The following is a 15816-nucleotide window of genomic DNA, read 5'->3' on the forward strand; positions in this document are numbered from 1 at the left end:
GCTTTGTATCAACCGAGTAAAGGCTGAGTACCAAAGGCGGCGCCACTGTGTAACCCCAAAAGCCGCCACACGGGGGGTTAAACAGGGCTGGCTCACTAAGGCCTTAGTAACCTCTGAGTAAGTGTTGAGTAAGTATTGAGTAAGGCCAAAGTCCCTTCTGAGGACCCAACACACAAGGCCAGTTACAAGTGTGGAGCAAGTCAGCATTAAGATGCAAGTAACCTGTTACTAAGGGCTGAGTAACCTCTGTGTAAAATGGGGGGCAGACCAAGATTTGTGTAACGCTGGAGTAGGGCTTTGAGGAAGACGTAACCTGGGACTAAAGCGATAAATAGGGAGAGCCAAGTAGCAGAAAGCAGTGAGTAAGGGCTGAGTAGCTGCACCAAGGAGCCGGGCAGCAATGGAGGAGCAAGCAGATAACTTCCGAGGAAGGGCTGAGTAATGCTGCCGTAAAGAGCAAAGGCAAAGGAAAGGGGTGGAAAAGGAACCACATGGAGTAACCCTGGAATAAGCTGTGAGTAGCAATAACATACCAAACAACCCCGAAGTAAGAGCTGAGTAAGCCCAGAGTAAAGACCTCTTTGAGCAAGCCTGGAGTAAGTTCTGGCTAGAAGTACCGCATGACCTTGGAGTAAAAGTGGAGTAAGCCCAGAGTAAGGATCCCCACACCATGAGTAACTCTGGAGTAACTTCTGACCAAAACTAAAGTATCAATTAACCTTACAGTAAGAGCTGAGTAAGCTCAGCATAAGGAACCCCATCAGTAACCCTAGAGTAAGTTCTAAGTACCAGTAAAGTACCAACTAACCTCAGTTTAAGGGCTGAGTAAGTTCAGGGTAAGGACCCCATGAGTAACCTTGGAGTAAGTTCTGGCTAGGAATGAAGAACTGGAGAACCTCAAAGTAAGAGCTGAGTAAACTCAGAGTAAGGACTTCCACGAGCAACCCGGGATTAGGGGGACGAAGTGCAGCCCCCTCGGGCTGAGTAGTGTCTGAGTAACCAAGGAGTAGGAGCTGAGTAACACTGGAGTAGCGAGCGAGTAGGGGCTGAGCAGCCGTGAAGTAAGGCTGGAGTAGGGCAGGAGCAGCTGCAGAGCTGGGTCTGAGCTGCCTTGGAGTAAAGGGGGAGTTGGGCCTGAGTAACCCGGGAGTAACCCTGGAATAAAGTGGGAGTAACCTTGGGGGAAGCTCCCCCAACCCTGGGGGGCACCCCCACAACCCGGGGCAGGGGAGCACCTCCAGAAAGCGAAGAAACCCCGAATAAGGCCCGAGTAATCCTGGAGTAAAGTGTGAGTAACCTCCGAGTAAGCTCCAAAGGGCATCGCCACTTCCCCCAACCCCCAAAACCACCCCCCAGGTGGCCCCGCCCCCCCACTAAGCCCCACCCCTGTGGGGGAAAGGGCAGATATAAACTCTTATTTATAATATTGCCTTGAAAAAATAAAACTCGAAGTAAATTGGGGGGGGGACCCTCAAAATCGAGGGAAGTCCCCCCAAAAAATAGGGGGGTGCCCCCCCACAGTGGGGGGGGGTGTCCCACATGACCCCACCCCCCCCAAAATCCAGCAGTGGCTCTTTGGGGGGGGCTTTTGGGAGGGGGGGGGCTGTAGTTAAAGTTCAGGGGTGCCCCCCCCCAGTTTGGGGGGGCTCTGCCCCCCCAATTTTAAAGTGTCCTCCCCCAGTTTTGGGGCAACCCCACACACACACACACTTTTGGGGTGTCCCAGGTGGGGGGGGGGTCGCAGCAGCAGTCCATGGGCTGTGGGGAGAGGAAAGGGTTAAGGGGGGGCCCCCCAAAATGGATGACACCCCCCCCAAATTTAACCCCCCCATTTTTTGGGGTGTCCATTTTAGGGACCCCCTCGTTTTTTAGGAGTCCTCCATTTTGGGGAGCTCCCCTATTTTTGGGGGGGGGGGGCTCTTCTATGGGCTGGGTAACAATTTTGGGGGGGGCTCCCAGATTTGGGGGGCACCCCAAACTGGGGGGGTGAGCCTCCACATTTTGGGGGGGTCTGGTCCCCCCATTTAATTGGGGGGTCCCCATTTGGGGGGCAGTCCCCATTTTCGGGGTGCTCCCTATTTTGGAAGGGATCCCCCCCCTTTTAAAGAGACTGCGCCCATTTTTGGGGGGGGGGCATCTCCGGGGGTGTCCACAAAATTTTGGGGTTCCCCCATTTTGAGGGGGAGAGGTTCATTTTTGGGGGGGGTGTTCCCCTTATTTAAGGGATATTCTCTCTTTTTGGGGGGCTGCTCCTCAATTTTGGGAGGGGGGAGGATGGGGGGGATCCCATGGGGGGAGCATCCCCATTTTTGGGGGGGTTATCCCAATTTGGGGGGATTACTCCAATTTTGGGCGGGAAGGGGGTGGGCCCTACCTGCCCAGCGTCAGAATTCGGTGTCGAGCACCCGAAAGGCGGAGGAACCTGGGGAGAAAAAGGGGGGGGTCGGGGGGGACACCCCAAAAATTGGGGGGGCCAAGGGGTCCCCACCAATATGGGGGGGGGACACACCCTGGTTTTAGGGGGAGGGATCCCCAGACTAGGGAAGATCCTAGATTTGGGGGGGTTGTGCAGATTTGGGGGGGGCTCCTAGATTTTGGGGGTCCCCAGATTTGGGGGGGAGTGCGGGTTTTGGGGGGGCCCCTGGGTTTTGAAGGGGGGGGTGTCTGGATGTGGGGGGGGTCCTGGGTTTTAGAGGGGTAGCCCAGATTCTGGGGGGGGGTCCCCAGGTTTCAGGAGGAGTCCCCCATATTTTGGAGGGGGGGAGGTCTAGATTCAGGGGGGGGTCCTCAGATTTTGGGGGGGGGTCCCCAGCTTTGGGGGGGTTCCCCACATTGTGGAAAGAGGGGGGTGTCTGGATTTGGGGGGGGTACCTAGATTTTGGGTGCTGTCCCTGGGTTTTGGGGAGGGGGCCTCGAGTTTTGGGGGTCCTCCAGATTTTGGAAGGGGGGGGTCTGGATTTTGGGGGGATCCCCAGATTTTGGAAGGGGGGTTTCTGGATTTTGGGGGGGGTCCCCGAGTTTTGGGGGTCCCCCAGATTTTGGAAGGGCGGGGTCTGGATTTTGGGGGGGTCCCCGAGTTTTGGGGGGGTCCCCAGGTTTTGGGGGGGGATCTGGACCTGGGAGGGGGTCCCCAGATTTGGGGGGAGGGTCCCCGGGTTTGGGGGTACTGACCGGGGGAGGGCAGGGAGGCTGAGCGCAGCCCCGGCTCCTTCTGCAGCTGGATCTCCTTCAGCGCAAAGATGGAGGTGGCTGGGGGGCGTGGCCTCGCGTCAAAGGGGGCGTGCTCACATCGAAGGGGTGTGGCCCTGCCCCAAGCCCCTCCCCACCGGAGAAAGCCACGCCCCACATCTTTGCATAGGTCTTCCCATGCCCAAGCAGAACCCCTCAATGGCCAATAAAGCCCCGCCCCTCCCGGGGCCCCGCCCACCTGTAGCTAAGCCTCGCCCCCTAAAGCACCTCCCACTGCCAGCCTGCCCCACCAATGGGTTCCTCCCCGCCCTGTGAAGCCCCGCCCCTTCCAGACTCTGCCCCAGAACCCATGTCCCTGACAAAGCCCCGCCCTGCCCTGCCCACCACTGTAGCTCCACCCCCTCCAAACCCTCACCCACGAAGCCCCACCCCTCCAAGAACCCCTACCCAAAGCCCCACCCACTTCAAACCCCGCCCACTCTAAACCACGCCTCCTTGAAAGCATACACACCCCAGCTCCGCCCACACCCCCACTGCAACACCACCACCCCCCCCCGTCAAGGCTCTGCCTGCTTGATGCCCCACCCCATAAGCCCCGCCCCTTCTCCCCAGGCCCCGCCACCTTCTCCCCAGGCCCCGCCCACTCACTGTCCGGCAGGGTGGTGACACGGGGCCCCAGGCAGGCGAAGAAGGGGTGGGCCATCGCCTCTGCCGCTGGCAGCCGCCGCCGCCCCTCGAACTGCCCCGCCCACCCCGTCAGGACATGCCCACAAGGGGTGGGGACACGCCCCCTCCCCTTGTGGGCGTGGCCCCGCCAATCCCCGCCCCCCCCATCACGTGGCATTCCCCTCCCAATGCGGGCAGGGTGTGTTGCCCCCCCCCCCCCCCCAGCAGGGTTTAAGCCCCGCCCATATGGGAGCGGCTTATGCCCCGCCCATGGGGGAATGGGATTGGGAAGCCACGCCCCCCCGGGAAAGCAGGGCGTGGCCACAGTGAGCATCCACCGTTTGGGGGTGGGGTGGGGGGAGCGAGGGGGTGGAGCTTGGGGTGAGGGGGTGGGGCCATGGAGGGTGGGGTGGGGGCACGTGGCAGGGGCGGGGCTAGCAGCGGCTCCGCCCATCCTCACCTGCAGCAGTTGGCCCAGCAGGTCGGCGCCGTCATGGTCCAGCCTGGTGGGGGGGGGGGGGGGGGTCAGGTACCCCCCCAACCCCCGCTATGGGGCAGAGCTGCCCCCCTATGGGACAAACACCCCCCTATGGGGCAACTCCCCCCACCCGCTATGGGGCAAACCCTCCCACCCTCCCACTATGGGGCAGCCCCCCCTCGCCATGGGGCAGCCCCCCCCCCCCCATTGGGCAAACCCTCTCCGCTATGGGTCACCCCCCCGCTATGGGTCACCCCCCCCACTATGGGTCACCCTCCCCCCGCTATGGGGCAGCCCCCCATCCGTGGGGCAGACCGTGGGGCGTGGTGCAGCAGCCCCTCGGGGGGGTACGGGGGGTACTTGTGGGCCCGGAATTCAGCATTGGCCCCGATCCCCGGCCACGTCTCCTCTGTTGGGGTCCCTGGAGGGGGGGCACAGGGGAGCGGGTCATGGCGGGGGGACACCCCAAATCCCCCCCTGTGACCCCCAAGTCCCACCGGAGCCCCCCAAGTGACCCCCGACCCCCCAGTGACTCCAGCCTCCCCCCCAGCCCCCCCCATCTTGGACCCCCCCCAATCCCAAGGCATCCCCACCCAAGTCCAGGGACCCCCCAAAATTGCCCCCAAACCCCCCAAATCCCCTTTACTCCAAAACCCCTTAATTTGCCCCCAAATGCCTTTATTTGCCCCAAATCCCCTTTACTCACCCCCCAAAACCCCCAAACCCCTTTTATTCACCCCCAAAACCCCTTTATTTCACCCCAAGGCCCCCTAAATTTGCCCCAACCCTCCAAATTTCCCCAAAATTCACCCCAATTTCTCCCAAACTTCCAAAATTTCCCCAAAAATTTGCCCAAAATCCCCCAAAATTTGCCCCAAACTACTTAATTTACCCCAAATCCCCTAGATTTCCCCCAAACCACCCAAATTTGCCCCAAATTTGCCCAAAACACTTTTAATTTACCCTAAATTCCCCAGTTTTCCCCAATTTCCCCCAAAACAGCCCAAATTTACCCCAAACCCCCAGCATTTCACCAACTCCCCAGATTTGTCCCAAACCCCTTAATTTACCCAAAACCGCCTCAGTTTCCCCCAAACCCCCTGAATTTCCCCCAAATTTCCCCCAAAACCTTTAACGTACCCAAACCCCTATTTATTTCCCCCAAAACCCCTTTATTTCCCCCAAATTGGCCCCCAAAAAACTTTAATATATCCCAAATGCCCCAGAGTTTCCTCCAAATCCCCCAAATTTCTCCCAACCCCCCCAAACTTGCCCAAATCCCTTAATATACCCAAACCCCCAAATTTCCCCCCAAATTTGCCCCAAACGCTCTGAATTTCCTCCAAACTACCCCAAATCCCCCGGAATTTCTCCCAAATCCCCCAAATTTTCCCCAAACCCCTTAATTTACCCCCAAACCCCTTAATTTACCCTAAAAATCCTTAACTCACCCCCAAACCCCCAAATTTCCCCCTAAATTTGCCCAAAATCCCCCAAATTTGCCAATCCCTTAATACGCCCAAAACCCACTGAATTTCCCCCAAAACCCCGAATTTCCCCACAACACGCAAATTTCCCCCTCAATTTGCCCCCAACCCCCCAAATTTCCCCCAACCCCCCAAATTTCCCCCAAATTGCCAGGTTTTGCCCTGTACCAAGGAGGCGGAAGATGAAGTGCAACTGCTCCTCCACGGTGGAGCCAGGGAAGAGCGGCCGCCCCGTCACCATCTCTGAGAAGATGCAGCCCACGCCCCTGCGACACCCGTGCCAGGCCCTCGTGCGAGGCTCCCCCGCCTCGTGCAAGGCCCGAGACCCTCGTGCAAGAGACACCCCCCACCCCGGCAACAGCCCCCCGCAGGCGTGAGCGCTCCCAGTCCTCATGCAAGACCCCCTGGGTGGCACGGGGTCCCATCACGACCCCTGTGCAAGCTCCCTGTCCTTGTGCGAGACCCTTGTGCAAGAGCCTTGCGGGAAAGACCCCCTGCAAATACCCTCTGTAACCGTGCGAGAGCCCGCAGTCCCCGTGCAAGACCCCTGGACCCCATCCTGGCCCCCATGTGAACCCCCCAACCCCCACGCAAAGCCCCCATACCCCCATGCAAGATCCTTGTGCAAGCTCCTCGTGCGAGAGGCCCCCTGCAAATCCCCTCTAGACCCGTACAAGAGCCCACAGTCCCTGTGCGAGACCCCTGGGCGGACACAGTGCCCTATCCCCCATCCTCGTGCCAGGCTCCCAGTCCTCATGCGAGACCCTCGTGCGAGACACCCACTGCAAATCTCCCCTGGAGCCACACAGGTGCCTGCAGTCCCCGTGCAAGACCCCTGGGACCCCCATGTGAACCCCCCAAGCCCCGTGTGAAGCCCCCAAGCCCTTGTGTGAAGCCCCCCAAGCCCTTGTGTGAAGCCCTCGTGCGCTCACCACATATCGATCTGGGTGGAGTACTCGGTGGAGCCCAGCAGGATGTCGGGGGGGCGGTACCAGAGCGTCACCACCTCGTTAGAGTAGGTCTTCGTCGGGATGGATTTCGCCCGGGCCAGGCCTGGAAGGCGGAGGGAGGAAGGGGGTTATCGAGGGGGGGTCCCTGGGGGGATAAGTGGGGTCCTGAAGGGGGCAGTTGGGGTCCCTGGGGGGGGGTAATTGGAGTCTCTAGGGGGAGAATTGGGGTTCCTGGGGGGTAATCAGGGTCCTGGGGAGGGGAATTGGGGTCCCAGAGGGGGAAACTGGGGTCCTTGGGGGAGCAAGTGGGGTGCTAGAGGGGGAAACTGGGGTCCCTGGGGGGAAAATTGGGGTCCTGGAGGGGGGTAGTTGGGGTCCTGGGGGGGGAATTGGGGTCCCTGGGGGGGTCAAATGGGGTCCTCGGGGGGGGGGGGTGTCCCAGGGTGGGTTTTGGGGCTCCCAAGGTGGGTTTTCAGGGTCCCCCCCAGGATATTTTAAGGGTGCACGGGGCGGGGGATGATTTTGCTGTGTCCCCCCCTCCTTCGCTGACCGAAGTCGGCGAGTTTGAGGTCCCCGCGCCGGCTGAGCAGGAGGTTTTGGGGCTTGAGGTCGCGGTGCAGCACCTTGTGCCGGTGGCAGAAAGCCAAACCCCGGAGCAGCTGGAAGAGGAAAAGCTGCCCCCCCCCAGCCCGCAGCCCCCCAAAATGGCCCCTTGCACACTCGTCGCACGCTCGTCGCACGCTTATCGCGAGCCCCGGCGCGTGATTGCGGCCCCCCTCGCGTGGTTGCGGCCCTCCTAAGCCGTCCCAAAGCCTTCGCGTCCTTGGAGATGGCAGAGCTCCTCGTAGGTCCCTTTGCGCGCCCCTCGCACCCCCCTCGCACGCTTGTTGCACACCCATCGCACAGCCCCTCACACAATCACAGCCCCCTTGCACGTGCAAAACCATGTTACAAGGTCCCAAACCCCTCGCGCTCTCCTGGGAGATCCCACACCTCTTCATACATCCTTTCGCACACCCTTTGCACGCTCATTGCACACCTCACACATCCATCGCGTGCTCATTGCACACCTCTTGCACACCCATCGCACAACCCCTTTTACATTTACAAACCTCTTGCACAGATAAAAGCCACACAATGAGGTCCCAATCGCCTCATGCTCTCCTGGAAGATCCCAGACACCCTCATAGATCCCTTTGCACACTCATTGCATGCCCCTCACACGCTCATCACATGCTCGTCACGCGATCGCGGCCCCCTCGCGCAGCCACAGCCCTCCTAAGCGGCCCCAAAGCCTTTGCATCCTTCCTGGAGATGCCCGAGCTCCTCATAGATCCCTTTGCACGCCCCTCGCACACTCGTTGCACGTCCATCACATGCCTGTCGCACAGCCTTTGCAAAATCACAGCTCTCTTGCACATATAAAGCCAGATTATGAGGTCCCAAACCCCTTGCGCCCTCCTGGGAGATCCCAGACATCCTCAGAGATCCCATTGCACACCCTTTGCATGCCCCTTGTGCACTCATCACACACACGCTTGCACGCTCACCGCACAACACATATTCCCCTGCACGTGTAACACCACCTTAGGCAGCCCCTAACCCTTCTGGGAGATCCCAGATTTCCTCGTGTGGCCCTTTGCGTGCCCCTTGCACGCGCGTTGCACACCCATTGCACACTCCAGACCCCCTCACATGCCCCAAACCCCTTGCACATCCCCAAGCTCCTCATGTTCTCTGTACACAGTCCAGAGCCCTCCCATCCTCCTAGTACACCCCAAGCCCCCTCGCACACCCTTTGCACACCCCACACTCCCTTGCACGCCCTCGCAGGCCCCTTGCACGCCACAGGGCCCCTCGCTCACCCCTCAGCACCTTGCACGGCCCCCCCCACGCCCCTCGCACACCCCAGGCCCCCTTGCATGCCCCTTCCATGGCCCAGATCCCTTTGCACGCCCCTCACATGCCCAAGAGCTACTCACATGCCCCAAGCCCCCTCGCGCATCTGTTGCACACCCCTTCCACACCCCAGACCCACTCACGCACCCCTTATACGCTCTTTGTGCGGCCCAGATCTCCTCACACGCCCCTGACCCCCTCACACCCCCTCACACACCCCAGATCCCCTTGCACGCCCCTTGCACGTCCCTCGCATGCCGCCTGCACGCCGCAGACCCCCTCGCACAACCCAGACACCCTTGCGTGCCCTCGCGTGCCCCTCGCATGTTTCTCACAAGGCCCAGGCCCCCTCGCACGCCCTCACATGTCCCAAACCCCCTTGCACGCCCCTGACCCCCTCACATGTTCCTTACAAGCCCCTTGCACACCCCAGACCTCTTCACACATCCCTTACACAACCCTCGCATGCCCCGGCCCTCCTCGCACGCCCCTTGCACACACCTGATCCCCTCACACATCTCTTACATGCCTCTTGCATACTTCAGGTCACCTTGCACGCCCTCACACGTGCCAGACGCCCTTGCACGCCCCTGCAGCCCCCCCACACCGCTTGCACTCCCAAGATTCCCTTGCACCCTGTTTGCACATCCCTGACTCCCTCGCATGTCTGTTACATGCCCCTTGCACACCCATGAACCCCTCGCATGCCCTTGCATGCCCCAGACACTCTCACACACCCTTCACAGCCCCCCGCACACCACCCACTCTCCCAAGACTCCCTTGCACGTCCCTTGCACGCCCTGGCCCCCCTCGCATGCCCCTTACGCGCCCCTTGCACACCCTTGACCCCTTCGCATGCCCTTGCACGCTCCAGACCCCCTTGCACACCCTTTCCATGCCCCTCGCATGCCCCGACCCCCTCACATGCCCCTTACACACCCCTCACATACCCCTGACCCCCTCGCACGCTCCTTACATGCCCCTTGCACACCCCTGACCCCCTCACATGCCCTTGCATGCCCCAGACTCCGTCGCACGCCCCTCGCAGCCCCCCGCACACCGCTCGCACTCCCAAGACTCCCTTCCACGCCCCTGACCCCCTCACACACCGCTTCCACGCCCCTCGCACGCCCCATCCTCCCTTCACGCTCCTCTTACACGCCCCTCACATACCCCAGGTCCTCTCGCACGCCCCTTACATGCCCCTTGCACACCCCGACCCCCTCACATGCCCCAGCCCCCCTCGCACGCCCCAGACCTCCCCCCACCACCACACACCCCTCGCACGCCCTTGCACGCACCTTGACGTTGTGCATGCTGATGACGCTGCCACAATCGTCCAGGTACTGCTTGAGGTCCCGGTCCTGAAATGGGAGGGAGGGGAGGAGGAAACCCCGAAAATGGGACAGTTAGGGGGGGTCCCGGGGTGGGGGGTAGGGGGTGCTGGGGCCATTTGGGGGGTTCCATAGTGGATTTGAGGGGGCTTTAGGGGGAATTGGGGGGCTATGGGGTTATCTTGGGGGGCCCTGGAAGTATTTGGGGGGGCCCTGAGGGGATTTAGGGGGGTCTATGGGTGTCTGGGGGGGATTTGGGGGGGCCCTGAGGGGATTTAGGGGGGTCTATGGGTGTCTGGGGGGGATTTGGGGGTGCTTGGGGGGGATTATGGGAGTCTGGGGGGGAATTGGGGGGCCCTGGGGGAGATTTGGAGGGAGCTATGGGTGTCTCGGTGGGAACTGGGGGGACCGGGGGGAGCGAGCAGAGGAGGTTTTGGGGTGCAGGGGGGGATTTGGTGGTTCAGGGGGTGTCTTGGGCGGCAGGGGGGCAGGTTTTGGGGTGCAGGTTTTGGGGGAGGAACACATTTCGGGGCACTCACCAGGTACTCAAAGACGAGGGTGAGGCACTGGGGCGTGTGGACGATGTCGTGCAGCGTCACCACGTTGGCGTGTTTCAGGTCGCGCAGCAGGGACACTGCGGGGGGGGGGGGGGGGGACGGGACGACGACAGTGGCCTCAGCTCCTGCCTGCGCCCCGTCCACACCCTGCACTCATGCAAGCCCTCGTGCGAGCCCCCTTGTGCAAAGCCCCCCCCAGCCCTCACGTGAGCCGCACCCACGCAACCCACCCCCACCCCACGCCACCCCCTTAGTGTCACCCTGTGTGTGTGTGTGTCCCAGAGCGTCCCTCCCAGCCCTCGTGCGAGGCCCTCGTGCGAGGCTGGCTCACCCTCACGGATGGCCGTGCAAGGGGCCCCCTCCTCGTGCTCCAGGCGGATTTCCTTCAGGGCCACCAGGTTCTCCGTCAGTTTGCTGCGGCCCTTGTACACCGTGGCGTAGGTGCCCTGGGGACAGCGGGGGGGCGGGGGGGGGACATGGGAGTTGCAGAGAGACATGGGGGACATGAGGGACGTTGGGGGACACATGGGGACATTGGGGTGACATGGGCGACACAGGGGGACATGGGGACGTGAAGGACATGGGGGACATGAAGACACATGGGGATATTGGGGGGACATTGGGGTATTGGGGGGACATGGGGGACATTGGGTGACATGGGGATGTGGGGGGACACAGGGACATAGGGGACACAGTGACACATGGGGACATTGGGGGGACATGGGGGACATTGGGTGACATCGGGGGGGACATGAAAACAGTGGGGGACAGTGACACATGGGGGGGGACATGAAAACGGGGGGGGACAGTGACACATGAGGGGGGACATGAAGGGACATGGGGGACACGAAGACCCATGGGGGGGACATGAAACAGATGGAGGGCATGGGGGGGGGGGGGGGGGGGGCGGGACACCTGGGGACATACCTGGTGGCCCCGCCCCACCCTGTCCCGCCCCTCCTGGGACCGCCCCTCACCTCTCCCAGTTTGTCCAGTTTGACGTAGGTCTCCAGCTTCCCAAAGCCAATCTCCGACTGGAGGAGGGGGGACAACACGGTTACTGGGAGAACTGGGAAGCACTGGGGGGGTGGCACCAGTCCCTCCTCCCCCATACTGGTTTATACTGGTTCATACTACCCTGTACTGGTTTACACTGGTTTGTTCTGGGACACGGCAAGGCTTGGGGGACACTGCTGGACGGGACTGGGAGCAACTGGGAAGCACTGGGAGGCCCCAGAGCATGATGTTGGCCCATACTGGTCTATATTGCTCCATACTAGTTTATGCTGGTAGAAACTGGTCCATACTAGTTTATACTGATCGAAACTGGTCCACGCTGGTTTATACTGATCCATACTGGTTTATACTGGGACGCACCAGGGAGAGGCTATGCAGGCAGCAGCTGAGGGGCTGCCTCCAGAAGGGACTGGGGCACACTGCCGGGGTTATTACTAGTTCCTACTTGTCCATGGTGGTCCATACTGGTCTGCACTGGTTTGTACTGGTTTATACTGGTCCCTACTGGGACTCACCAAGGAGACACGGCGCAGGCGGCGGCTGAGGGGCCCAGGCAGCCCTAGCCGGTCGAGGCCGCCCTCGGGCAGGCGGGTGTCAGCTGGCAGGGACAGGCGCTTGTTGATGTCCTGGGGGGGGCAGACAAGTGACCTCCAGGGACCCCCAAACCCCCCAGGACCCCCCTAAAACCCCCTCAAAGCCCCCCAGGACCCCCAACCCCCCCCAAATCCCCCAGGACCCCCCTTAACCCCCCTCGAAGCCCCCCAAAACCCCCCCAAACCCCCAAGGACCCCCCTCAAAGCCCCCAGGATGCCCAAGACCCCCCCCAAGGCCTCCCAACCCCCCCCCCAAAGCCCCCTAAAACCCTCTAGGACACCCCAAAGACTCCCAGGACCCCCACAAAAATCCCCAGGACCCCCCAAAGCCCCCGAGGAACACCCCCAAACACCCTCAAAGCCCTCCCAAGCCCACCAGGATCCCCCCCAAAATCCCCTCAAAGCCTCCTAGGACCCCCAAGACACCCTCAAAGCCCCCCTGAAGGCCCCTCAAAGCCCCCCAACCCCCCCAAAGCCCCCCATGACCATCCTAAAAACCCCCAAGACCCCCCAAAACCCTCCAGGACCCCCCCCAAAACCCCCCAGGATCTCCCCCACCTCGGAGGAACCAGGGCGAGCCGGGTGCTGGCGCAGGCGCAGGCGGACAGGGGAGGCCACCTCCTCCGAGGACGTCCCCGAGGGGGGGTCGCTCTCCCCATCCGAACCCATCCGCCCCTCCTCCGCTCCTGCCTCTGGGGAGTGGGGGGGGGGGTCAGGGCACCCCAAAACTGCCAGGGAACCCCTCAGGTCCCCAGGGACCACCCCCCCAAAACCCCAAGACACACACCCCCCCCCAAAGGACTTCCCCCCCAACCCCAAAGCCCCCAAAGACCCCCCCAGGTCCCCAGGCCACCCCCCAAATACCCCCTCCAGGGCCCCCCAAAATCCCTTGGGACCCCCCTCCACCCCCCCAGGGTCCCCCCCAATTCCCCCCCGCCAGGGACAGGGGACACAGGGGGAATAGATGGGGGACACAGGGGGGTCAGAGGGGGACATGGGGGGGGACATGGAGGGGACGTGAGGACAGGTCATCTGGGTATAGGGGGGGGCGGATGGGGGGGACATGGGGACATTTGGGAGGGGACAGGGGACCTGGGGACAGATGGGGGGACACGGCGGGGGGGGGACATGGGGACATTTAAGGGGGACAGGGGGACACGGGGGGGACGTGGGGACAGGGGACCTGGGGATGGGGAGGGGCAGATGGGGGGGACACAGGGGGGGACACAGGGGGGGACACAGAGGCAGGTGGTGGCACGGGAGGGGACATGGGGACAGGATACGGGGACAGATGGAGGGACACGGGGGGGGGCGTGGGGACAGATGGGGACATGGCGGGGGGGGAAGGGGTGGCACCCCCTGAAGACCCACAGCCCCCCCTCTTAAAGGGCCAGGCACCCCTGAAACCCCACAGCTCCTCCTCTTAAAGGGCCAGGCACCCTCCTCAAGCCCCACCCCAATTCCCTTAAAGGGCTAGGCACCCCACCAACCCATGCCCCAGCCTTCTTAAAGGGCCAGGCGTCCCCTCAAGTCCCACCCCCTGCTGCCTTAAAGGCACAGGCACCTCTCTAGCCTCTTAAAGGGCCAGGCACCCCTCAAAACCTAGTCTGGCTCTCTGAAAGGGACAGGCACCTCCCTCAATCTCCAGCCCAGCCTCTTAAAGGGGCAGGCATCCTCTTAAAGGGACAAGCACCCACTCCCAATCCTCACCCCCCCCCAGGCCTCTTAAAGGGGCAGACACTTCTCCAGTTTCTTAAAGGGGCAGGCACCCCCTCGACCCCCAACCCCAGCTGTCTTAAAGGGGCAGGCATCCTCTTAAAGGGCCAAGCAACCCCTCTAGAGCCCCACAGCCCTGGCCTGTTAAAGGGCCAAGCACCTCTTTAACCTGTTAAAGAGACAGACACCTCTCTAGCTTCTTAAAGGCACAGGCACCCCCAAGCCCTATCCTAGGCTTCTTCAAGGAACAGGCACTCTCTCTCAAGGCCCACTCCCAGCTTCTTAAAGGGCCAGGCACCTCTCTAGCCTTTTAAAGGGGCAGGCACGCTCTCAAACCCCAACCCCAAGCTCTTAAAGAGACAGGCACCCCCTGCTCCCTGAGTCTCTTAAAGGCCCAGGCACTCTCCAACCCCTGTCTTAGCCTTCTTAAAGGGACAAGCACCCCCTCCAAAGCAGCAGGGCTCCCCTTAAAGGGGGGTGGGGTCCCCCTTAAAGGGGCAGGGTGCCCCTTAAAGGGCCAGCGCTCACCGCTGTCACTGCCGTGGCCATCGCGGGGCTCCCCCAGGCTCTTCTCGGGGGCGCGGCCCCCCCGCAGCGTCATCGACAGCTGCCGCTTGATCTTCTTCATCCGGTCCATGGCGGAACCCTGGTGGGGGGGACCCCGGACACCTGGGTCCCGCTGGCACACCTGGGAGCCCCCCAAACCTCTGGGACGTCCCCCAAACCTCTGGGTGCCCCCCAGAACTCTTGGGTCCCCCCAAAATCCTTCCCTCCCCCCCAAACTCCAGGGTCCCCCCAACCTCCTGGCCCACCCCAAACTCCTGCCCTGCCCCCCAGACTCCTGGGTCCCCCCAAACTCCTGCTCACCCCCCCAAACTCCTGAATTCCCCCAAAATCCTTCTGCCTCCCCCAAGCTCCCAGGTCCCCCCAAAATCCTTCTCCCCACCCCCCCAGATTTCTGGATCCCCCCAAACTCCTTCCCCCCCCCACCCCCGCAACGTCCTGGGTCCCCCCAAACTTCTGCCCCCCCCCAAACTCCTGGGTCCCCCCAAACTCCTTCTCCCCACCCCCCCAAACTCGCCCCCCCTTGGCTGACCCTGGGCGTGGCCAACAGGGGCGTGGCCAACGGGGAGGCGTGGCCAACGAGGGCGTGGCCTCCTCACCACCCCCACCCCCCAGCCACCTCCACACAGGCCGGGGCGGGGGGAGAGGCCCGGCCTGAGGAGAGCCGGGGAAGGGGGGTGGTCCCGGGGAATAAAAGGGAGTTTTCTCCCCCCCCCGCACCCCCGTTACCGGCTCAACGGCGCGGGGCCTCCCAAAAATCCTCGGCCATGGCGGGGCCGGGCCCGACCCCGCGGGCGGCTCCGGGGGGGGCCGGGCCGGGCCGGGCCCGGGTGAGGAGGAAGCGGCGGCGACTCAAAATGGCGGCGGGAGGGGCGGGGCCGGGTGACGTTGGAGGAGGAGGGGAAGGGGCGGGGCGAAGGCAGGGAGGGAGGGAGGGAGGGAGGGGGGAGAGAGGAGGCCCGGCGGGGCGGGGCTGGGGGAAAGGGGCGGGGCTTGGGAGGGAGGGCACGCCCACCTGCGGGGGGCGGGGCGGGGCTCTCCCCGCATGCCTGGGTCCTCTAATGGGGGGGGGGGGGGGGTGTCAGCCCGGATGACGTCAGGCGCGGCTGGGGACCACCCCCCCCCAACTTCAACCAATACGAAATTCCCTCCCCTCCCCCCGACCCCGCCCTCTGACCCCCGCCCCCTGACCCCGCCCCCTGACCCCACCCCCTCAGGCTGAAGGCAGCTGGGAAAGACCCTGTGGGGGGGCGGGGAACCCCAAAAGAGGCCCCACCCCTTTTCCAGGAGGCGGGGGGGGTGACCAGGGTTCCTCTGAGGTTACTCATAGGTTACACCGGGGTTACTGATAGGCTGCTCCCGGGTT

The 15816-nt window shown here is 62.6% G+C and overlaps 1 protein-coding gene across 1 annotated transcript; it reads right to left on the bottom strand.

Annotated features, from left to right (window-relative positions):
- Positions 1-671: 671 nt before the first annotated feature.
- Positions 672-15327, bottom strand: CDK16 (cyclin dependent kinase 16). Its single transcript, XM_069774302.1, has 17 exons — positions 15180-15327; positions 14415-14532; positions 12729-12862; positions 12093-12203; positions 11538-11594; positions 10892-11006; positions 10543-10637; positions 9971-10033; positions 7321-7444; positions 6753-6873; positions 5989-6086; positions 4649-4754; positions 4316-4358; positions 3838-3928; positions 3172-3249; positions 2375-2422; positions 672-1758 (listed from the first exon to the last, which is right to left on the bottom strand). Exons 2-16 carry the CDS (start codon positions 14521-14523, stop codon positions 2385-2387), a joined length of 1383 nt encoding a protein of 460 aa, XP_069630403.1. The 5' UTR covers positions 14524-14532; positions 15180-15327; the 3' UTR covers positions 672-1758; positions 2375-2384.
- Between the last annotated feature and the right edge of the window lie 489 nt (positions 15328-15816).

This window comes from Haliaeetus albicilla, chromosome 29 (assembly GCF_947461875.1).
Source record: "Haliaeetus albicilla chromosome 29, bHalAlb1.1, whole genome shotgun sequence".
Lineage (NCBI taxonomy): Eukaryota > Metazoa > Chordata > Aves > Accipitriformes > Accipitridae > Haliaeetus > Haliaeetus albicilla.

Bases quoted from the DNA above. Each gene is read 5' to 3' on its own strand.
- CDK16 (XM_069774302.1), bottom strand. From the start codon at position 14,523: ATGGACCGGATGAAGAAGATCAAGCGGCAGCTGTCGATGACGCTGCGG. The intron at 10,034-10,542 runs GTGAGTGCCCCG...CTCCCATTTCAG, and splicing joins CCCTCGTCTTTGAGTACCTG to GACCGGGACCTCAAGCAGTA. The intron at 2,423-3,171 runs GTCAGTACCCCC...TTTTCTCCCCAG, and splicing joins AGCCTCCCTGCCCTCCCCCG to GTTCCTCCGCCTTTCGGGTG.